This window comes from Coptis chinensis, chromosome 1 (assembly GCF_015680905.1).
Source record: "Coptis chinensis isolate HL-2020 chromosome 1, ASM1568090v1, whole genome shotgun sequence".
In the NCBI taxonomy this organism is placed as follows: domain Eukaryota; kingdom Viridiplantae; phylum Streptophyta; class Magnoliopsida; order Ranunculales; family Ranunculaceae; genus Coptis; species Coptis chinensis.
The window spans coordinates 9,417,845-9,441,328 of NC_141456.1; the positions used below are offsets into that span (position 1 = coordinate 9,417,845).

General features: G+C 35.8%; 2 protein-coding genes, 1 long non-coding RNA gene and 1 pseudogene across 5 annotated transcripts; 2 read left to right on the forward strand and 2 right to left on the reverse strand.

The window, feature by feature from the left end:
• Positions 1–1,284: 1,284 nt before the first annotated feature.
• LOC147521952 (NAC transcription factor 32-like) lies at positions 1,285–3,112 on the reverse strand. Of its 2 annotated transcripts, none has more exons than XM_086559459.1 (3): positions 2,688–3,112; positions 1,979–2,286; positions 1,285–1,883 (listed from the first exon to the last, which is right to left on the reverse strand). In XM_086559459.1, the coding sequence occupies exons 1-3, from the start codon at positions 2,917–2,919 to the stop codon at positions 1,464–1,466; spliced, it is 960 nt and encodes a 319-aa protein (XP_086415585.1). In that variant the 5' UTR covers positions 2,920–3,112; the 3' UTR covers positions 1,285–1,463. The 2 variants fall into 2 exon arrangements, with proteins under 2 accessions (XP_086415585.1, XP_086415594.1); XM_086559468.1 differs by having other exon boundaries at positions 1,982–2,286; positions 2,688–3,110.
• A 3,178-nt stretch (positions 3,113–6,290) lies between these two features.
• LOC147521953 (outer mitochondrial transmembrane helix translocase-like) lies at positions 6,291–7,900 on the forward strand (annotated as a pseudogene). Its single transcript, XR_015194792.1, has 2 exons — positions 6,291–6,619; positions 7,447–7,900. The product of XR_015194792.1 is annotated as an outer mitochondrial transmembrane helix translocase-like (transcript).
• Positions 7,901–17,266: 9,366 nt separating this feature from the next.
• LOC147521954 (oligopeptide transporter 1-like) lies at positions 17,267–20,995 on the forward strand. The gene is made up of 7 exons (XM_086589704.1): positions 17,267–17,646; positions 17,969–18,414; positions 18,621–18,718; positions 18,812–19,384; positions 19,484–19,748; positions 19,901–20,083; positions 20,172–20,995. Exons 1-7 carry the CDS (start codon positions 17,448–17,450, stop codon positions 20,790–20,792), a joined length of 2,385 nt encoding a protein of 794 aa, XP_086445830.1. The 5' UTR covers positions 17,267–17,447; the 3' UTR covers positions 20,793–20,995.
• On the reverse strand, positions 20,248–22,681 carry LOC147521955 (uncharacterized). Its single transcript, XR_015211467.1, has 2 exons — positions 21,410–22,681; positions 20,248–21,273 (listed from the first exon to the last, which is right to left on the reverse strand). It is a non-coding gene; the product is annotated as an uncharacterized LOC147521955 (long non-coding RNA).
• Between the last annotated feature and the right edge of the window lie 803 nt (positions 22,682–23,484).

The window sequence follows — 23,484 nt, forward strand, 5'->3', positions numbered from 1 at the left end:
GAACTCACATAGACCTGGTTTTTTAAACTTCGCACTATGCAGAACTTCTCACATACAGAAACAAGTGAGAAAATAAAAAATCTGTTTGATTTTGAATTTACAACATGGCTGTCATGTATAATCCTTGATAGATCGTAGTATAAATTAAAGCCTGTATATATTTGAATAGTGTATTCATATTTCAAAGGAATAGGATTTGGAAAATGGCTAAGAGACTAACTACTTTCCCCACAACTATCTACTTCAGATTTTTTTCAATCCTACTTTATAAATAGCTAGATTGGAGGGAAGCTTAACAGACTATCCTTTCTGGCCAAGTTTGACATTGTTCCTTGCTTCAGACTGAGGAGATCCACTTTGAACTGTATAGTTAGCTTCCATAAAAAAATCTTGAGATAAATCTGTAGGATATTCTAAGAGCCAGTGGCCTTCCAATATCCATTACCGGCTGCGCGATTCGGACGGCGTCCATTTGATAAGTACCATTGTTTCTCTCCATCACCATATCTCTTATAAAGATCTATGGATCATTGGTATTTTCCGTCTTCAGTTACTTCTCCTTTTCGGACAATAGTCTCTTTTCAATTTTCTCCAATCTCTCAACACCATAAAACTGACAATTTAAAAAGTGAAAATGAAAAACATAATTGGTTTTACCTCTCTTTCTCGCTTTTTTTCTTTCTATGATTTTGTTACAAACTGGACAAGTAGTAATAGCTTTATAGGCATCACCATAAAACTGACAATTTAAAAAGTGAAAATGAAAAACATTATTGGTTTTACCTCTCTTTCTCTAGCTTTTTTTCTTTCTATGATTTTGTTACAAACTGGACAAATAGTCATGGCTTTATAGGCATCATACCAGACAATTAGAGAATCTGAAAAACTTCAGGGCAAATCACATATCATATATGTATGATCATCCGTATTGAATTGTCTTCTCATAACATGTATAATGAGTTGTTTCCACAAAGAGATATTTCACACCAAAACCATGTGAATTTTCAAGTTTTATCATCTCGAAAACCATTATAGGTTGAAAACAAAAAAAATTACACAATAATTAATATTATGTTAGGGTGGTGATTTATACACTCCCCAAATTACTTACTAAACCACTTATTGTTTTGGACAAGATCTAGAACTTATAGAAGGGGTGTAGGCTAAAAAAAATCCCAATCGTCCCTCTTTTAGTACTACAGTTTTCTTGGTGCAATAATATGGTGAATTGGTGATGTCTTTAACAACCAGTTTTCATAATTAAAAAAAAAAATAGACAGTTCATAGAAATTGACATGATCATCATGTGGGCATCACTTGGTTCTTTTTATCATCAAGAAAGAAAAATCGGAAAAGAAAAGAGATAGAAGCAATATGCAAACTAATTGAAGGACCGTATGAGTGGTCCTTACATATATAAATTAAAAGGACCTCACTGAGTTCCCCATAAGCCAAGTCTGAACTCACTGGCCTTTCACACTGTAACAACTATAGGAGTTGTTCATATAGCTCAATGCCTCATCAATGTAAGGGGCGTCAAACCCCAGGCCTTCACACATTGTCATTATATGATATCTTCCGTCTTCATCAAAGATTGGTTCTAACTTAGTAGATTCGAAAGAAGAAATAAGATTGCCATTGGACTCTGGGGTGGATGCTGGATTTGAATTATATGCAACATCTATAGATGGAACTTCTATGAGGTTATCACCTTTCCTGTTTCTCGACACTTTAGAAGCAGCTTTATCAATCTTTTCATCTTTCCTTTTTCTCAACACTTTAGAAGCAGCTTTATCAACCTTTTCGCCTTTCCTTTTTCTCAACACTTTAGAAGTACCTTTATCGACCTTTTGATAAATTCTACATAAAACCCAGTCGTCCAACTGTATAGAAAAAAAATGTGAATAGTGAAGTGAATTGCTTTCTTTGAGAGTGAGCAAAAAAAAATTAAACAAAGATAAAAAATTATTTGTCTTACTACCCTCATGTCATGTAATCCTGCTCTACTCCGAGGAATCTCATCATCTACTCTGTACTCGTGCATGATCCACTTTGTTTTAGCTCCTTTAGGGGCCTTCCCTACATAAAAGACCAAAACTTTCCTCTTTCCTCCTATTTTTTTGGCATCTTTGGTATTAGTTGTTGTGATATCTTTGTCAGCTCCAGTGGCCTTCCAATATCCATTGCCAGCTGCGCGATTCGGACGGCTTCCATTTGGATATTTGCGATCCCTAGGTGTGAAGAAGTACCATTGTTTCTCTCCATCACCATATCTCTTGTAAAGATCTATGGATCATTGAAAGACTAAGAATAAAGAAAGTTGCATGAAAAATAAGACTTCTAAAATTCATGGTAGCGTATAAACCTTCCACCAAAATTGACACTGCACAACATTTAAGGTAAAGCTATATAAACCGCATTCGTGTAAAGTTTGAACAATAGCACAACAACAATAACAAAACACATTTGTTAAGAAAAATAAACCTTTTTTAGTGTGATAAAGTCAAATAACATATATAACTAACCTAAACAACTATTATCTATGAAGTTCTGAAAGTTCATACTAATAAGTGAGTTGCAATGGAAATTAATTATTGTAAAGGGTGTGCTTTAACTGAAAAAATGATCTAGAACATAACATAGACTTACTTCTACTGATTTAACTCGATAAAACTAGTATAAAATACCTGTCAAATCCTGAGGATTGTGCTTGTAAATATTTACATCTTTAATGTTATTGATTGGTAGGTTGAGATTGGAGAGCTTGTTCATAAGATAGTGCTCTATGAGCTCGTCATCACGAGGAGCAAAGCGATACCCAGGTGGAAAAGATTGGAGAAACTCTTCATCAGCATCAATACTATTAACTTCAACAACTTCACTAGATTCAGTGGTTGGAGAACTAGTAGTTTTTCCCATATTGGAGTATGAGTGAAACACGAAAAGAGTATATACGAAAGATATAGTTGTTTACAATAAGAGAAGGTGTGCTTACGTACACAATTGTTTTTGGTCCTTAAGTTAAGGGATTTTGATTGCCCCATTTTAACTTCTTTTTCTGTTGAGATTGAGTTGTTAAACATTGATTAGTTTTCCTAAAGAAACCGGAAGATTTTTATCAGAAACGTAAAGTTTGAGTATGACACGATTCTAGTATCCAGGTCATTTGATCTGGAACTTGTAGGGCTAGCAATGGGTCAGTATGAACCGATACCCGATCCGGTTCGAACCAATAAAAGCGGGTCTGGAATAGATAGTTAGCATATTAGACCGGTTTTGGGTTTTGAAAATCAGAACCGGACTCTTATTGGATTGGTTCTGGATTAAGTATGTACCGAACCGTTATGGGCCTGATCCGATTAAAAATTTTAGTCTTATTCTTCCTAATTTTCCTCCACCATATATTTCTATTACCTTTTGCAACATTACAATATTTAAAGTTTAAAAATACATATGTAATATTACGATATGTTTTTTACATAATAAAAATATGGTTTCTATCTAAAGGAAAATCGGCCTCTCTTACAAATTTGGATTTCAAATCATTCATTATGCATTTTGGATCTGTGTACTTTGTTTTTTGTGTTTAGCAAAAAAAATTATTTAATATTTATATAACAAAAATTAGGATCCAATTATAAAAAACTCAGTTCACCGGGTTGAAATTGAGCTTATTGGTTCAGAACGGATCGGATCCGGAATTAAAAAAAAGTTTTCGGTTCGGTTTTGGTTCTCTAACTCAAATATCCATTCGGGTCCAGTCCGGTTCTAGGTCTGTATGGTTGAAAAGTGGATCTGTTTTGAATTTACATATATCTGGACCGATCCAACCCATTACCAGCCCTAGGAACTTGCACCCCCACCCCATAACAAACTCGTATGCTCTCCTTACTTTACTTCACTCTCAATTTTTAAACAAATGGTCAAACCTCAACCCAAAAAAAAACAAAAAACACAAATTCATAAAGGACTTGCGGCGCAATGCAGTTTGTTGCACGCTTGTCCTAATTATTTGTAAAACTCATTATCAATAAAATTTTCACTTAAACAAAAAAAACAAAAAAAAAAAACAATGTAATTTTTTATTTTCAATGTTAATATTTTATAAGTCTATATAACATTTTAGGAAGTTAACAATTTGTTGAATTATTGTAGACTTGTGAACTAGATTATGTATTTTTTTTTATAAAACCTTCATACATTATATTAAAATAGGTAAAATATCCCTAGGGCAGTACAAATAAAACTGTTTAGGACCATCAGAATTAGCCCACTTTGCTAGCTTTATAGCCCATTCATTCCTTGTTACAGAAGTGTTCCTAAACGAAAATTATGTCATATCTATCAGCTTCCTGTTCATCTCTTCTACACCACCACCTTCCGATCCCTTTTGAGCTCCTCGATGGATTAATGAGTTTGATCACTTTTGATCGGTAAAGATCGCATTCACCACTTCAACCGCATATTCCCGTCTCGAAAAACACTAGAGAGTTTAGATTTAAATAAAACAAACCATAGTTGAACCCTTATGTAGATATATATAGACATAGTATATCAATTAATGGCTTAAATGCTTTAAGGAACTTCATCAATCAAAACCATTAATCTAAGACCATTAATACTAGCCAATGCTCCCAGGCACCCACGTCGACTCCTCTTTTTTCTCACTCACGGCTCTAAAAAATGAATTCTAATTTTTTTCCATTCATTTCAATTGTTCGTACCCCATAGATAAGTAGATAAAACCTTTCTTAAATCTTATCTCAATTCTTAAATTTTATCTCCATTCTTACTCCGTTCTTAAAAAAAATATCTCCAATTCAATTGTTTCTTAATTGTTCTTTCAAAAATAATTCTAAAAACCTTTTTTTTGTCATTTCAATTGTTCTGTTCAAAAAACTAAAACCTCTTTCCATCTACAAAACACCTCCAACTCTACAAAGAAAAATTCGTCTCTTCAAACCCTCATAATAATAGAAGAGAAATCATCTTTTCCATAAAAAGCATCAACAGAGTCTCATTAAACTAAGAAATTGTTCAAGATATGCGAGCCAAGAGGATTACAGAAGTTGAGATGGACTTGACATTGGCAAAGAGTCAGGGGTATCTAAGGAGCAAACCTAAAAGTGGTACGAGACAAAATTAAGCTTCCTGCTGTTATTGGAGTTTATACTGGTTTTATGAAAAATAATGGAGAAACATTAAGGGAAGTTTCGAGTCATTGGCGAGACTAGCTCGGTTGATTTTCAGTTGGGTAAAGCTCCTCAAGGCTCTCTACCTACTTTTGACGCAGTCCCCAATCTGCTGTAACACAGATTGAAATCACAGCTTTCCTCAGAAAACAACTCAGAATAAGAACTCCCACCTTAACTGAAGTAGTGGGCCAACAGTTTATGATTTACAACAGATGGAGATTGAATCAACCTGCAGCAGGTAACTAATAATGCAATCTCATCATTCTCAAAGTTCAGACCTTCGATGCCCTTGAGAGTTGACTCAAAGTTCTTTATGTTTGTGGGATTCCGGCTAGAAGATGTGCGCTTGGCATCCAAAGAACTTATTGACGAACTTCTCTGCCCACTTACAACCTTCCTGGGTGATCCTGGGCTTGCCTCTGTAGTACGGGGACGAGATGGGTCGGTCTCACTCCCAACCACCATTGCATCACGGCTGCTAGAGACTGCAGCTCGCCTTGACGATCCACTAGACCGTCCCAGAAAACCTGAACTAGATAACTGCATGGATGAAGATGAATTTCGTCAAGAGAAATGACATCAAGAATAGAACCAAATATCAGTAACTTTTTAGCATAAAAATATCAACCAATCAGTAGCAATCAGTAGAAAACGGAATGTGTTTAGAGGTTCTTGGATGCCAAGAGGTTTGTTGTCTTTTCACTTGCTATTGTGCATTTGAATTGTAAAATGTAATCTATGCACAATATGTATTGAAAATACTGTGATTTACACTTGCTAAATCAATCTTCCGAAATTTTACTTCTTAGAATCCACTTAGTTGGTCACAGTATTCCGATGTGGAGTTATTGCTTAGTTGAGAATGCTCCCGTGAAGCCATCTCAGTCCCTTTTTTTCTCTTAGCTTGACACCTCAGCTTTTATAATCATTCGGCACCAAAAAAATCAAACTCACGCCCAGTTTTAAGAACTGTTCGCGTAAGAATCTAAAAAAAAAAAGAGGATAAAAAAACCTTTCGTCAGTAAAACCTTATAACCCAAACTTCTTCCAATCAATCCATCCGCAAAATAGAGATAGAGACGTCAGCAGAAGGAAAAGAAGCGTTTTATTTCTTCTTCCCCAATCTAAAGTTCTAAACAACAAACAAAACCTCAAAAAACAAAAACCAAAAATAATAATAAGATCAAAGAGAAGAGATTAAATAATAAACAAAAAAAGGAAGGAAGATGGGAGAGGGTAGAGATACGAAGGTGTTGCAGGAACTGTTACTTTACATATCGAGCGCAGCCTTGAGTGCATTGGTTTTATTCGTTGGTCTCCGTCAACTTGACCCTAATTGGGAATCAAGTAAGAAAGCCCTCGAACACAAAAAGTAGAATTCTAAACATTTAGGTCGTCCTCTTATCCACACTAATGCTTACGAGGTACCATCATCATCCGGTGTTTTATTTTATATTAATTGATTGATGCCATTCTTTATTGGCTTTTTTGAATTTTACTATGCTTCATACTCAGTTTACTCACCGATGAAACTATGCACATGTCTTCTTTGCTTTGGTAATAAGAAAGAAAATGAGAGACTTATTAAACCGACAAAAGAGACAGAGGACATCATATCACTGGTCGTTGATATCATCCTAACAAGCAGAAGATTAGTAAAGAAAAACAAACATCCTAGCATGGTAATTAAATAAATTATTTTTTGTGTCAGAACCGAGTTATCTCTAAACCCATTACCGCACTACCCAAGACCATTTTCTGTCATCTATTTTTATTAGTAAAAGGCATATTTTTTACTAACCAGTAAAGCAAAAGCAAAAACCCCGTGGGTTGAGACTTGCCATTTTCTCAGTGTGTAGAGGTTAGTTATCTACTTCTAAAAACGAAGCTAAGGTTGAGCTTGAGTTCTATTACTTAAGCCATTTTTAGTTACCATACCTTTCTCTGGGGCAGTGAGAGATGAACTTTGTCAAGATATTACAAGTTGGCCGTTATATTCTAAGTCTTCCATTTTGATGATTGAACAGTATCTAGACCTGTGCAACAGATGGTGTCTTTGTAATCTTTTCATTAAGCCTGTTGGAATGTTGATTTGTTTTTTAAGTGTTGACCTTGGGATGGTAAAAAGTCCAACTTAACTGTTGAAATCTGCATATTTATTTAATGTTAGGGATAGTGTAACAATATTTTGGTAAAAGCATTTTTGGTGAAAATAGAGTACCAATATTTATGTCTTTTATTTCTCTTACAGGATGTAATTGCATGCGATGTCATAAATCCTGATCATATTGATGTAGAGTTTGAGACCATTGGGGGTTTGGATAACATTAAGCAAGCATTATATGAATTGGTGATTCTTCCACTACGAAGACCTGAGCTATTTTCATATGGGAAGCTTCTCACTCCACAGAAAGGGGTGTTATTGTATGGACCACCTGGAACTGGAAAGACAATGCTTGCCAAGGCCATTGCAAAAGAATCTGGAGCTGTATTTATCAATGTGGTATCTAATTTGATGAGCAAATGGTTTGGTGATGCACAGAAACTTGGGATGTGGAGTTATATTAAACACTGTTAACCATCAGATTCAAGTTACTATTGTCAATTTTGTACCTAAAGTAGGGCCTATATATCTATTGGTTCTTCTACGGATTCATTTAAAGTTGCTGAAGCAAATTTAAATTTGATAATTATTATTCCAACAATAGAACAGGTGTGTTTCTTTCTTTCGACACATTTTTTTTTTTTTTTTTCAATTTCAATTAGGGTTTTTTTTTTTTTTTTTTTCCGAAGGAATCCAATCCACCTTTGATGATATTCTAATCAAGACTTTTCGTTGAATTCTGCAACGAAAGTTCTCCAAAAATCCAAAATCTTCGTTGAAACTTTGGGCTGTCGAACGAAACTGGTGGTTCACAGCTACTTGGCTGCTTGAGGACTCTGTTAAGTTCTTTCCTCAAAAGTCAACACTAATATTTCTTTATGTAATTGCTCACTCTTCTTTTCCCTTCTACACATCTCTCTCTCTCTCTCAATGGAGCACACAAAAGAAGCTGCACTATTAACATAATTGAGGAAGTCACTAGAGAGCAGCTTAGGCTCAAAGAATCGAGGTAAGTTTTTGTGTTTTGCTAAATACCCAAGTTATAAAATGCAGACACCGTTATAGTTTTGATGTAATCAAGTGTATGGTGCTTTCACAGAACTATGGTGATGCCATGTTGACGAGATTTTTAGTAGCAAGGTGGATGAACCCAATGAAAGCAGCTAAGATGTTGGTTTCATGGAAGAAATGGAGGGAAGAGTTTGTACCATTGGGTTTTATTCCTGATTCTGAAGGGCCTGATGAGTTAAAAGCTAAAAAAAATTATTTGCAAGGACCAACCCCAATTCAAGAGTAAGTATACCCTTTTTTCCCCTGCCTATTATTGTATGTGAATTTAGTAGTCCCCCTTTATGTTTTGGGGTGGTTTAACTTACCATGTTTTTCCTGCGTAAATTGGTTTGAAGTGCTAAATCGATACTACAATGTTAAAATCGTCTTTTTAGACAACTCCATGTTGCTTGACTGTGAATATGAGGGTCCATACTAAATTATGGAGATGAGGGTGTAGTTCAAAAAGCCCAGAAAGATGGTACTGAAGAGCCAGATTCCAAAAGGCCTCATCATCAATTAATAACATCTGTGTCTTCCACAAGAAACATAATGGCTTGAAGCTGGATTTTCTGGTTTTTTTTTTTTTACAATATTATGTTATTATTTTAGTCATTTATAGTTGTGTCTTGCTTTGAAAGATGATATTGAAGGATCAAACTCTTTGATATCACCAATAGTTGTGTGTCGAACCATTGGTTCCACTGGTGGTTGTAATGGTAATGGGCTAATAGTGCACTTTGGTAGTTCCTTTGCACCATATGCATTCTCCTTTACATTGTTATGTAATTGAATGTGGTTGCATTTTTCCCTATTAAATTAGACTATAAAGTCTTATTTGGATAAGTTTTCAAGTATGTCTGTGTCTTTTAGATATTTTAGTATATTGAGTTTATATATTTAGCTTTAATATTTATTCCAAATTCATCTTTTCTTTACAATGATTTATCCTTTCTTTCATTTGATATTAGTCTATGTATGTGGCTAACAATTCAAACCAAAATAGAATTCATGTGACTGACAAATATTGTCATTTTCATTCTTTTAAGAAAAATGGGGCATGCAATTGGAAAACATTGTAATACCTAACCGTGTAACAGTGAAATATCTTGCAAAATTTTGCTTATGTAGATACCGACACTAAATCCTAGGAGCTTTCTCTCAAACTTACTGAATGTCAGATTGGTTATGCTTTATATAACGTTGAGATAGGCTCTGATGATTTTTTCTACTTGGTCTTCTTAGTATATTGACCTATGTCATTGGAAAGCCTTTATCATTCCTGTTTAACATTTCAAACTGGATTTGATAGGCTCATTTATTGATTCACATTGATGGTTTTTTCAAAGGCAATGCAGATGTTGTAACATCTGTATGTGTTCAATAAATTAAAGCCTTTCATGGGTTAACAGAAGTGCACGGTGACAACTGAGAAGTACAACAAACTTGACTCTATGTATCCAACGCTTCACAAATGAGAAAAGCAACGTAACTAAGCTAGGTATGCATACGGTAGATCATAAATGACATCTTTGGGCACTAAAATGAGTTTTGATTTCCATTCTATGATCAGTATTAGTTTCATCTCATCTATGATAGGAACTGAAAATATCCATTTCAATTGAGTTATGAATGAGGGAATTGGAAGTTTGTATAAACCTTAAGGTATGAGCAAGGTAGTTCATAATCATAACTTAATGCATAGGTCTCACAAGAATGCACTTTCTAATTTGAGGACTCACAAAATTGTTCTTGTGTTTGATTGAATTGTGTTGGTTCGAAAACACCTCTTCTATTCCAATCAATAAAACCCCACTTATATGTTTTTTTTTTATGTCTGTTAGTATGTTTCTATGGTATCTAGGTACCATGCAGTAGTAAATGTGATAATGCTAATATACTTATTGCAGAATTGTTATAAATTTTTTGTATTTGTTTACACTACTTTTAAATCCCACTATATTTCTTAAGTTCCAGTGACAACAATCAGTGGAAAAGTAGTTGAGCAAGTAGATTTGTTAAAAAAGAGACAGGGGCCATGGCATCTGGACGTGTGGCAGTTTGTCATTTTATATGTACTCTGGGTTGCAGCTGTACTTTCCCACTTCAGAGTTTGTGGATACTGTAATTATATTTGGTGTGATGGCCGTCGTTCATTTTGGTGAGAAGTAAATATCTTACACTGTTTCATACATGAATAGATATCTTGATTATCGTATATATACCTTGCTTTTCAAATTGCTTAGGCCAGGAAGTTTCATTACGTTAATTGTCATGCTCATACCCTCTGAAGACTTTGAAATGGTGGAATAGTCAAAGCCATAGTTAAGCCCGTAATTGGTCTTTAAGGTGTGCATGAATGGAAGTTAGCTTAGATTGCCATTCGATTACTCATTTTCTCTTTCTGATTTATTATGACGCTATTAGATTTTGCATATCCTACCACACTCCTACAAGTACTAACTCAGGTTCTTACTGAACACATTTGACTTGGTCTTGCTTGAATATTTTTAGTGTAGACACAATTAACACTTAGGTATGTCTGTCAAAAAAATTGGTTTGGATGGTAACGAGATTAAGGAAAGAACAAGGGAGAAGACAATATTAATTGGTACTGTGACTCAAAAGATGATCTTGTTTAGTTAAAGATACTTAATTAAAGTTTAGTATAGTTATACTAACTTGAATCATAAAATGCTTTAGAGGTATATGGGAACTATGCAAATGCTTTACTCCATTAACACATTCGACTCTATGAAATTGTACTTAGAGATAAAATTTGTGATGCTACTTATAAAGGGGGAATGCATATATAATCCCGTTCTTATAGTTTGATATTTGTAGTGGATTGGAAGTTGAATTGTTAGGTTCAAAATGTCTTTTTGGCATTAAGTCGTGACAACTTGGTTTAGTCTAGACAAACACACACATGCTTTAAATAAATAAATTCACTCAAGCCACCCATGCTCTTCAAGGGAAGGACAGTCAACCATGACACTTTCTTTAGGCCACTGCTCATTTCCTTATTGAGTAAACTTGGGACATATCATTACATGCTAGCCAAACGTAGATAAAAAGGTAATAGCTAATTTTTAATTTCAAGGAGTTACATGTTTTGTGATTCAAATGGCTATAGAAATGGACGATAGTAAAGTCTTGGAGAGTCAGCCTATAGAAAGAGTTTGAAAACATTATTACTCGCTATAGTTAATGTTATTTCTTTGAAAGAGTTTGACCACCATTTAGTTGTATTTCAAGGTACTCATTGATCTTTAATTTGTAAACCTCAATTGTGTTCATTTTTGACTTTCTGTATCTTGATTTGGATTCGTCCAATTTCAAGGAAATGGTTGCAGTGGAAACTTAGTTACCACATTGTAGGTGTACCAAGGTCATATGATTATTTATGTGTAATGCATCGATCACCGTGTTAGTAGGATTAAAAAATAATTGGGGTCTTAATTGTTAAAATCCTTCGAACAATAAAATATAAATCACTATTTAATGGATAGAACTCAAAAGTTTAGCGTTGAAACTTATCTCTCCCGTAGTTAAAGAGCAAGTATCAATTTCTTCTCTCCCATAGAAGACCAAGTTTAGTCACACATATTTTTTGCAATTCATCTCAATCCATCGCTGGAAGGTATGTACTAACAAATAAGTAATCTCCTCTTATGTGTTTTGTTTTCACCTGAAAATCCAAACACAATCAAATGTATACTGATTGAGCTATTCTTCATCGAACTCATGATTAAAAATCTTTTGTTACAAGAATTCTTGAAGAAAGTGAAAAGGTCTAGGTATAAAATGTCAAATGCTTTATTACAAATATAATTCGTGCTCTCGCCTCTTTTTAGCTGGAAAACAAACAGTTCATTGTGTGAAGGTGTTCAAAAGGCCCAAAATCACCGGCATACTACACTGGCAGGTATGCTCCCACCGTTGAGAAAACAATGCTTCATTGCATGTTGTTTGAGTTAAATAATAATTTGTGTAGTTATTTGATGTTTCATTAAGTACATATTCTATGCAAATCACATATATTATTATAGGGTATATGATTAATTTGTTGTAGAAACACCTAATTTTCGTAATTTTAGTGTAACCCCCAATGCATATCAAAAGTCTACAAAGCTTTTGATACTTGGTTAAGGAATACTTGGTTAAGTTAAGGATTTTGGATACTCGGAACTTTTATAGACTTTGAGTTCTGTTTAATTGTCATTGGGGTTGAATTCTTCACACCAACTTTAATTTCTTTAACTTAAATGTTTAAGTACTTTCCTCTTCGCTTGAAAGTTACCTTTCTAAATATTTTCCTGTGATAATTCTCCTTCACCATTTTCATATACTATTTCGATCATTTACATTTATTTTGGTTCCAATTTGAAATTGCATACCTGTAGATGGCTGTGATTTTGATCTTATGACCTTAAGTATATAGGGTTCTTCAAATTGACAAGGATTCATGAAATTCATGCTTTCACTTAGAGAACTATAAGCAAGGGAAGCAGACACTAATGGTTGTTTGAAGGTGATTTGCACTAATGTGGAGGTTAGTTCAGACTCAATATAAATATGCTTTGCAGGATGGTAAGTATACTATCCTTTTTGTAGGGGTGGATTACCATATAAAGATTTTTGGACAAGCTAAATCTATTTTATTTGTTGAATAACTTTGATAAAAGGACGTCTCACAATGTATAGAGGAACTAACAGTCATGATGTAAATTATACAATGTTTTTAGTACATTTTAAACGCGCTAGAGAAACTAATGCCTTCTTAGGGAAGGAACTAAATTGTCTCGAGGCGTAAGGGTTATTTAACTGTTCTGGCATTCGTCAAGATGATTAAGTAACTGGATTAAACAATGAGATATCTATATTGTTATGATTTTCAGGTTATGACATGATTTAAGTTTATGAAATGTTGAAAATACAAATGAGACTTTGCCGAAATTTTTGTATGATTATTCTGTCTTTGTTTAGTTTGGTTTTGCTTAGTTGGTCCGATCACGTCCCGAGTTTCATAATGACTGTAGATGCCATGTGTCTTTGGTAATCAGTCATTATAAAATTTGGGGCGTGACATAGTTGATGGCAGATGACATGCACCTTCTGGTCGGGTGACCCTTCGACAAGGAAAAAAATAACTTTAAAATGGGAGAGTGTTTGCAAACCTAAAGAAGAAGGGGGCTTGGGTCTAAGAAGACTTAGGGATATCAATCTCGCTCTCCTTATGAAGGCGGTGTGGCAAGTTCTCACCATGGACAATGATTGGAGCAAATTTATGCTTCAAAAATACAGAATGAATGATGGGCAATGGCTCACTTATCACAAAATGTCTACTATCTGGCCTGGGATCAGGTGGGCTCTCTCTGAAATTAGAACAAACATGGGATGGGTGGTAGGGCAAGGCAAGAACATTGACTTATGGAGAGATCCATGGGTCGGGAAGTCTGTTGCGGATTGCCTGCCTCATGTAAATTGGAGAGGTTTCAAAGCAAAGGTGGAAGATTTGATTTCTAATAACCATTGGGACTTCCCTGCACAAGTCTTAGAAGTATTCAACAGGCTGGGCATAAATCTTATGGAGCTTCAGCAGCCAACTGGAGATGAACACGACCAGAGAATATGGAAGCCAGATAAAAATGGCCTCTTTACTATGCACTCTGCTCACGACTCTATAAGGAAGATGAACAATAAGGTGGGATGGTACAAATGGATATGGGTTGATCATATACATCCTAGAGCAGCTGGTACTGCGTGGAAACTCATCCAGAGAGCTGTTCCCACAGATGATAGAGTGAAGAAAGTCGGCGTCAGTCTAGCATCTAGATGTTGTCTGTGTAAATGCAACGAGGAGACCATCGACCACTTGCTTTGGGAATGCCCAAGACTGTGAGAGATATGGGACTGGATTGCATCAGTTTTTGAAGTTACCATTAGGTGTTATAACTTCAAAGAATTGATCATTGCAACAAAGTCTAGAAGTCCTATTATCAAGGATCTTTGGAATGCTGCCGTCATACATGTCTTGGTACAGGTATGGAAAACTAGGAATAAAAGATTCTTCGAAGGACTAACATACAACAAGGTACACATCTAGACATCTGTTCTTCAAGGTATCATAGTTGCTGTTATGTTGAGCAAAGCCACTATGCACAACAATGTCTTGGACTTGCGAGTGCTTCACAGACTTGGAGTTACTTGTAGACCAAGGCCATCACCTATCATTAAGGAGGTACACTGGACGCTACCTAAAGCAGAAGAGATCAAGGCAAACACTGATGGTTCGTCAATTGGAAACCCGAACAACAAGCTCTTTGGAGTAATATTCGAGGGACAATACAAATCGGTGGTTGAGATCGGCTCAAGGGGCTCGGGTGTTGCAACTAACTATGATGACGGAATACTTGGCAGTTCTACTAGCAATGGAGAAGGCAATAGAGAACAATTGGCTATGCATTTGGATAGAATGTGACTCAAATGCAGTTGTGCATAGTCTTAATGGGAACAATACACCTTGGAATTTAAGGTCCAGATGGAAACGAGTTACATCTAAGCTAACTCACATAAGTCGAGAAGACAACTTTAGAGCGGATGCAACAGCAAGGAAGGCCTCAACTTTGGATAGTGATCAAGTGCTTTGGAGTACTACAAAACCTGATTTTATTTCTAGATTGGAATCACCAGTTAGGACATATTACAGGTTTTGTTAAGCTAGTCTTAATGTAATCTCTTGACATCTCTGTAACAAAACTTTATTATTTAATATACTCCCTACTTGCATGCAAAAAAAAAAAAGGCAGATGACATGCACCTTGGTATTGTTTTAATATGGTAAAATATATAAGTAGGAAGCTACCAGTTACATGATTCATCATGGGTTATGGGGGTAATGAATCAAGCAGTAGCTAGACTTGCTAGCAATGTTTTTGAGTGTGGTTGATGATGCTATTTTGAACTTTGCCCCTCCACTGAATGTATAATGGAAAAAACTCTCTGGGGTATTTATGATACAAGTCATTGAATGCAGCTGACAAGGTGTTCCTCTCAACCTATATTTTGGCACATTTAACGTCCAAAGTTCCTATCTGTTTTGGTGATGAGGTATGTTGGCTAAACTTTTTGAGTGATTATATTGCAAATTGGTTCATGGGGGATTCTATAAACTGCTCATTCCATTTATACTCTTTTTTTTATTGTTAAACTTCTATTTACTCACTCTACCGAGTGACTATATATGTAATGAAGAACTTTTGTGGATTGACACTTTTTCTGCAAAAGTCTATTTGAATACGTTTCTTTGTTTCGATGGTCATGTGTCCTCAAGTCTATCTGAATAACATTCTTATATTAGTTAGTTTAAATTGGTACTCGCCTCTTGATATTGTTGTATTAAGATTGTAGTATTATTCTTATATATATATATATATTAGGGAACATTTGTATAGGTTTATCTTAGTTTTGCCTGTAAAATGTTTTTGCTACGTTTTGGTATACACCTCACATATTCTATTACTATCTTGAAAAACAACGCTTTAAAATCAAACGAGAGGATAAATAACCAAATACCAAGAAATAATGTCTAGGAATTAAGGTAATTTACTCATTCAATAATAGTCATAAATAAAATATTGAAATAATAAATAACTGACGCTTAAAATTATTCTTATTGCAGGAAAGATTGTGATTGACTCATCAATGGACTCCTGACATATACAATGAAGTGCGCCAAAAAATTTACGTTGCAGACATACAAAAAAATGCTCAAGTTATATATTGAAAGTTACTTTTATTAGATTTTTTTGTTATTCCAAGGGATAATATACTTACATTAAACTCACTTTTCTGTCATTGTCTTTCATTTAAACTATTTGTGATGAAGCTTACCGCTCAAGTTATATATTGAAAGTTACTTTTATTAGATTTTTTTGTTATTCCAAGAGATAATATACTTACATTAAACTCACTTTTCTGTCATTGTCTTTCATTTAAACTATTTGTGATGAAGCTTACTGCACCAAACATATTTTGTCAATTGTCTTTCCAATATGCAACATATGTTGGTAGTCAATTTCATTGGAGTCTTTTAGTCGGCTGTTCAATGAACATATCATATTCTATGTTGGTTATATTTCTATAGTAGTTATAGAAACATTCTTACAATGGTGTTGTTTTACCTATATTATTTGAATTGATTGTGTTCTGCCTATTGTCTCATATTATGCTACAAGTTTTATTTCAGTATGATTTACTGATTACTGAGTAGCTTACTTAACTTGGTTCCCATACTCCTTCATCGGCAACCTGACAACTTATTGCAACAGGAACAATAATAACCCAAAACTAGAAATAAAACCATTTTAAAAAAAAAAAATTAGAAAAACATAAACCCTTCAAACAAAATATATATATTATAAACAATGAATCATTAGCTATCAATATACATATATTATTTATTCAAGTATACTTTAGGCTTTTGAGTCATTAGCTATCTATGTAGTAAGTCTGGCCACGGCCAGGCCAAATGGCTAATCTATATTAAATTCTTAGTATTGAACGCATTCTAGTTTTATGAATTGAAATAAATGTATAATTTTGTTGATTTTTATTGGTTAGACTTTTTGTAGAAAGAAAAAAAAATAATAATAATAAAAATAATAAAAAATAAAAATAAAAATGAATAGTATTTTTTTTTTTGGGTTGGGTGGTGTACACATAATCTCGCACCCTGCCCAAAAGTGAATCTATTCTGTTTTGGATAAATCTGTTTTGGAATTTTCATCTAAAGAAATGAACTACCCTGCACCTGTTGGATTACCAAAAAGAGCAGGAAAAGAAATTAAAATAGAATAAAACCAAGGCAATTTCTATCATACAAAGTATATCTGTCCCAAGGCAATTTCTATCATAAGTATATCTGTCCTTAATTATATTGAGAATCTTCTGTATATCGACCAATTTTCTAGTCTAGTGCAAAGAGAAAAATTCCCATTTTTTCAATGGTCGTCCTTAACGGTAGAGAATCAATATCTAATCTTAGTTATGTTAATCGAATTTTCTATTTTTAGCTTTGTCAACTTTACAAAACAATGTTTTCAGCCCTCGGCAGACTTTACAATTTACAGACACTGTCCATGGAAACAGAACATGTTGGTCCTCGGTCAAGAAGAGACATGGGAGAGGGTCACCAGGAGTCCATGGAAATAGAACATGTTGGTCCTCGGCCAAGAAGAGACATGGGAGAGGACCACCAGGAGTCCAAGGAAAAACATTCAAAGACGTCAGAAGGTCCCTACTTTTTTTATTAATGAAACTGCTTTTTCTGTTTTAACAACGTTTTTCGTGTTGTTTCAACAATTCCATGGAATCCTTTTGGAAATAATTCATCTAGTGTATAGTGTAGGGAGAATATATTACATTTACATAATGGTAAATGGATCATCTATATATATCAAAAGCTTGCAACAAGTTTGGCATTTGCAAAAGTTGATAGTATTTGAAACAGCACTAACTTTTACAAGTTATTTCTAAGCATTTCACCATGCATGCCTACCATATGCAATACTAACTTATTTTCTTTTTATTAATGTTTTCATGTATTACCCTGCAGTAGTAGAAGAAGTTGATGACAATCCTATAGAAGAAGTCAGATTGACAGTTCCAATTACGGACGATCCAGATTTACCATGTCTAACGTTCAGAACATGGCTTATAGGCATTTCTTCATGTATAATTCTTGCGTTCTTGAATCAGTTTTTTGGCTACCGGCAAAATCCTCTTTCTTTAGGCTCGGTTTCTGTTCAAATTGTTGCCCTCCCAATTGGAAGGTTTTTGGCAGCAACTCTGCCAACCAAACAGATAAGAATTCCAATGACGAAATGGTCTTTCTCACTGAATCCAGGACCGTTCAATCTAAAAGAGCATGTGTTAATCATTATAATGGCAAGTGCAGGCTCAGGTGGTGTGTATGCCGTTGGTATTATTACCATTGTTAAAGCTTTTTACCGTAAACAACTTAATCCTACTGCGGCCTTCTTGTTATGCCATACTACTCAGGTACATAGTGTTACAATTTCAAAAACTTTTTCATAGTGCGAGTTAAGGTGGTTCTGTAACTTCTGCTGGGATTGCCACAGTAAATTAAAATTTTTAGTGGCGTGTATAATTTCTTCCTAGGCCTTGATTCTTCTTGAACAAGATGAGACTGACCTGGCTTTCCGCGACCTCTTTCTTATGTTTCATTTGCTGTTTCTGAAATTCAGTTGTTAGGATATGGATGGGCTGGTATATTCAGGAAATATCTTGTGGATTCTCCCTATATGTGGTGGCCATCAAACTTAGTTCAAGTTTCTCTGTTCAGGTGTTGCATCTCTATCTCTCCTATAGACAGCCATCTCGATCCTTCTATATATGTTCACTGTTTTCTGATCAATTGTTTGCATATATTATACAGGGCGTTGCATGAGAAAGATAAAAGGCCGAGGGGAGGACTATCAAGGCTACAATTCTTTCTTGCGGTCCTCATAGCAAGTTTTTCATATTACATCATCCCAGGCTATTTGTTCCCAGGGATTACTTCTCTATCTTTTGTTTGTTGGATATGGAAAGACTCGGTCACAGCGCAGCAGATTGGATCAGGCCTCAAGGGTCTTGGAATCGGTTCCATAGCATTTGACTGGAATACTGCAGTTAGTTTTCTGGGAAGTCCCTTAGCTAGCCCTGGATTTACCATCCTTAATGTACTCTTTGGTTTCTTCCTAATTTCATATGTCCTTGTTCCAGCTTCATACTGGACTAATTCATTTGATTCAAAGAAATTTCCCTTGTTCTCTTCTCATCTGTTTGACACTACTGGGAAGACGTACAACCTTTCTCGAATTTTAGACGAAGAAACATTCGGGTTTAACCAAGTGGGCTATGATGCTTATAGTAAAGTCCACCTTAGCATCTTCTTTCTCTTCAGCTACTGTCTGAGTTTCGCGGCCCTCTCAGCGACAATCTCCCATGTTGCATTTTTCCATGGAGGGTACATTCCTTCAATTCGTCAATTATTCCTATTTTCCTAACCCATGTTTATTGTCATAATAACTTTGCTTTGACCAAATCTGTGTCTAAACCTCTCTAGATCAATCTGGAAATCGTGGAAACAAACAAGAACAATGGCTCATGATCAACCTCCAGATGTGCATGCAAGATTGATGAGGAGATATGAACAAGTTCCTCAATGGTGGTTTCACACAATCCTAGTTCTGATGATAGCTCTTTCCTTGGTAGCTTGTGAAGGGTTTAACAAACAGCTTCAACTACCTTGGTGGGGACTTCTGTTAGCGCTTGGCATGGCTCTGTTTTTCACCTTACCTATTGCAATCCTAACATCAACAACAAACCAGGTAAGACTTGTCTTAATAATCATAGTTCATTCTATAATACAATCACTTCCAATGACTAATGTAAAGCACGTTTTGCAAATGTATAATTAGTAGTTAACCATGTTTTACTTAAGAAAATAAAAGTACCTAATCAATGTCATTTTTGTGTGAAGGCCCCAGGACTGAACGTGATTACGGAAATGGTCATTGGATATCTGTACCCTGGGAGGCCTCTTGCTAACGTAGCTTTCAAGACCTATGGTTATATCAGCATGGTTCAGGCAGTGAGTTTTCTGGGTGATTTCAAACTAGGCCACTACATGAAAATCCCTCCGAAATCTATGTTCCACGCTCAGGTAAATTTACACTTCAATATATAGTCAGCTTTGTACTACTAATTTTACATGTGCTCCCTGACCTGTTCTGCACTGATTTCTATTTCAGCTGGCAGGCACAGTGGTTGCAACAACGGTTTATTTTGGCACAGCACAGTGGTTACTTAATACCATTCCACACATTTGTGATACAGACAATTTGCCTGAAGGAAGTCCGTGGACTTGTCCTGGGGACGAAGTCTTCTACAATGCTTCGATTATATGGGGTGTTGTGGGCCCCCAGCGCATGTTCGGAAATCTTGGACTCTATCTCTTTAGTAATTGGTTCTTCCTAATTGGTGCTATAGCGCCAGCCATTGTCTGGTTTCTTACCAAAAAATTTCCAGGGAACAAGTTTATCAGTGCGATCAACATTCCTGTGATCTTTACAGCCACAAGTATGATGCCCCCTGCTAGAGCAATCAACTACATTACATGGGGAATTTGGGGCGTCTTCTTTAACATCTACATATATAAGAAACACAAGGCATGGTGGGCACGACACAATTACATACTATCGGCTGGCTTGGATGCAGGAATCGCCTTCATGGCCACAATTGCCTACTTCGCTCTCCAAATGCGTGATATAAATGGTATCACATGGTGGGGTTTAGATTACGATGATCATTGTCCTTTGGCTGCTTGTCCTACTGCTCCTGGGATTGTAAAAAAAGGATGCCCTGTTTTCTGAGAGTTCCGCCTAGTAGACCTTTGTGTAAATTTGACAGAAGTGCTTTCTCCATGGGCGGTTATTCATCTTTTCCGTTATTGTATTGTCTCTTCTTCTTCTTCTTCTTGTTTTTTTTATAGAGAATTGAAACTCCAAAGCATATGTAAAACGAATCAATGGTCTCTGTATTGTATATATTGTTGCTGTGAATATCTTTGTTTCAAGTTTGGTCTTTCTTTCTGAAGTGTATGTAAATCTCGTTGTTTATAGTTGAAGAAGATGGATTGCAACTTACAAAATTTGGCCAAAGTGTTACTAAGCAATGTTTAAAAAAGTGTTTGAGGCGCGTAGGCCTTGAGGCGCAGGCGAGGTGTACCTATAATGCCCTAGAAGCGTTGAGTAATGCGTATATGCATAGGAGCCGTACGCTTCTGTGTGTGAGGCGTTCCTGAGGCATTGAGGCGTACACCTTAGTTGTGAGGGGTAAGCCTCCATCGCCAGACTTTAGGTCATATATATATTTTTTTCAAGTAGACATCAACAAGAAGTAATATTAATGTATCAGCCACCATGATGCTTCCAAGCTCATCCAATAAAAGCAACTGATTCTGGAAGTTAAAAGAAATTTTGACAAATACCTTGATTCGTCCCGGTTCCCCTGCTAGAACAAGATGAAACTAACATGGCTTTTCCGCGATCACATAAACTGGCAGTTCTTATGTTTCCCTGTGATGTTTCTGATATTCAGTTGTTAGGATATGGAAGGGTGGTGTATTCAGGAACTACCTTGTAGATTCTCCTTAAAAGTGATGACCTTCAATGTTCAGGTCTCTTATTCATGCAGCCATATCTCTATCTCTCCTGCACTGCTGCACATATATATCCCATGTTTTTCTGTCAGTGTCAATGTTCCATGATCGATTGCTTGTAAATGTATGTACAGTTTATTGGATGAGCATGAGAATAGGCCAAGAGGAGTAACACGGCAACAATCCTTTGTTTTGGTTACCACGTTTTGCATACTACGCTATCCCAGATTAGATCAGACCTCCATGATGCAAATAAATTTCCTATTTACTCCTGTACGATTCTACTGGAACAGAGCACAACACTACTCAATTTTTGATGAGCATACGCCTTCACCGCTTCACGTTCACCTTAGCATCTTCTTTGTGTATGAGTTTTGCTGCTGTATCAACAGCGCCTCTCACATGTTGATCTCTTCCGTGGAAGTTACATTTAATCATTTATCCTTTCTTTCTATCTTCATAATCCAAGTTTGTCATCATAGTGGCTTAATTGTTTTGACCAAATCGATCCGTGTTTACACCTCTCTAGCTCAATCAGGAAAATCTAGAAATATACGGAAGTCAAAGACGTACGATTAGGCTGCAGATATGCGTGGAAGATTGATGAAGAACTATGAACCAGTTCCTGAATGGTGTTATCATACACTCCTAGTAGTTCTGATGGTAACTCGTCCCAGGGCTGCCTGTGAAGGGTAAAACAACAACTTCAGCTACCGTATTGGGGATATTTATTAGTACGTGCAATTGCTGTGGAGTCTTAACAGTACCCATTGGAATTTGAAATCATCGCATCAACTATAAACTGGGTAAGAGTGTAAGACTTGTTTTTGATATTCAGCGTTCATTACATTATCAGATTTTCCGACAACTTCTTAGAAGTACGTAAACGTTGATGTGAAATTAGTAGCTAAACAATGCGATTTATACGTACATAAACTCCCCAGCACTTAACGTGACCCTGGGAAGACCTACGACGATTCTATCAGCACGCACGATTCTCATCAGTTTTCCAAGTAATTTCAAGCTAGGCCAGTAAGGCCACTGCATGAGAAGCCACGTTCAGGCAATTCTTGACTAAAATGAAAATATGAAATAGTTAACTTTTACCCTTGTAAAACATGCGTTCTGTTCTTCTTTAAAAACGAGGGTGAACTAGTGTTACCCCCACTAGATGAGCCAATTAGGATTTCCCCACCAGATGGAAAATTAGGGTCTCCTCCCTAAAACACGGTCAACTTGATTTGACCATTGAAAATGACATAAATACCCCTACCTAATTAAAACCATTTTCTTTTTAAAAACAATGAGGGCATTTGTGTAATTTTCAATTATTTGACTTGAAAGTTAACGGTCAAACCAAGTTGACCGTGTGTTTAGGGGGAAACCCTAATTTCCCATCTAGTGGGAGGGGAAATCCTAATTGGCTCATGGGGGTAATACTAGTTAACCCTAAAAACAATTACGTTCGCATCCACAGTATCCAGTGTGCAGTATATAAACTATAAAGACTACACATGCAAATACCACTTACACCATAAATATGCATCGTTGGGCACGGTAGTTTAAACAGCCGTCTACTTGCTACTGAAAGTGTCCTACAAATGCGATCCAGAACACCAGACAATTTACCACTTGAAAGGACATGGACACGCCCCAAGTGGGGGGGGTAATACTAGTTAACCCTTCATTATTACAAGGAGTATACTGGTTCTGCAACCCATGTTTGCAAATCGTTGATTTAAAGTGAAAACCAACTGGTGTTTCCTCATTGTTTTGCTGGCGCCAGTCATTCTGTTGTTTCTTTCAAAATTCAAATAGCAAGAGAACACAAAATTTCGATTGGCACTGGAGGTAGCATTTCAAACAAGACAAGGATGAGTGTACAACGATGAGGGTATAATAGT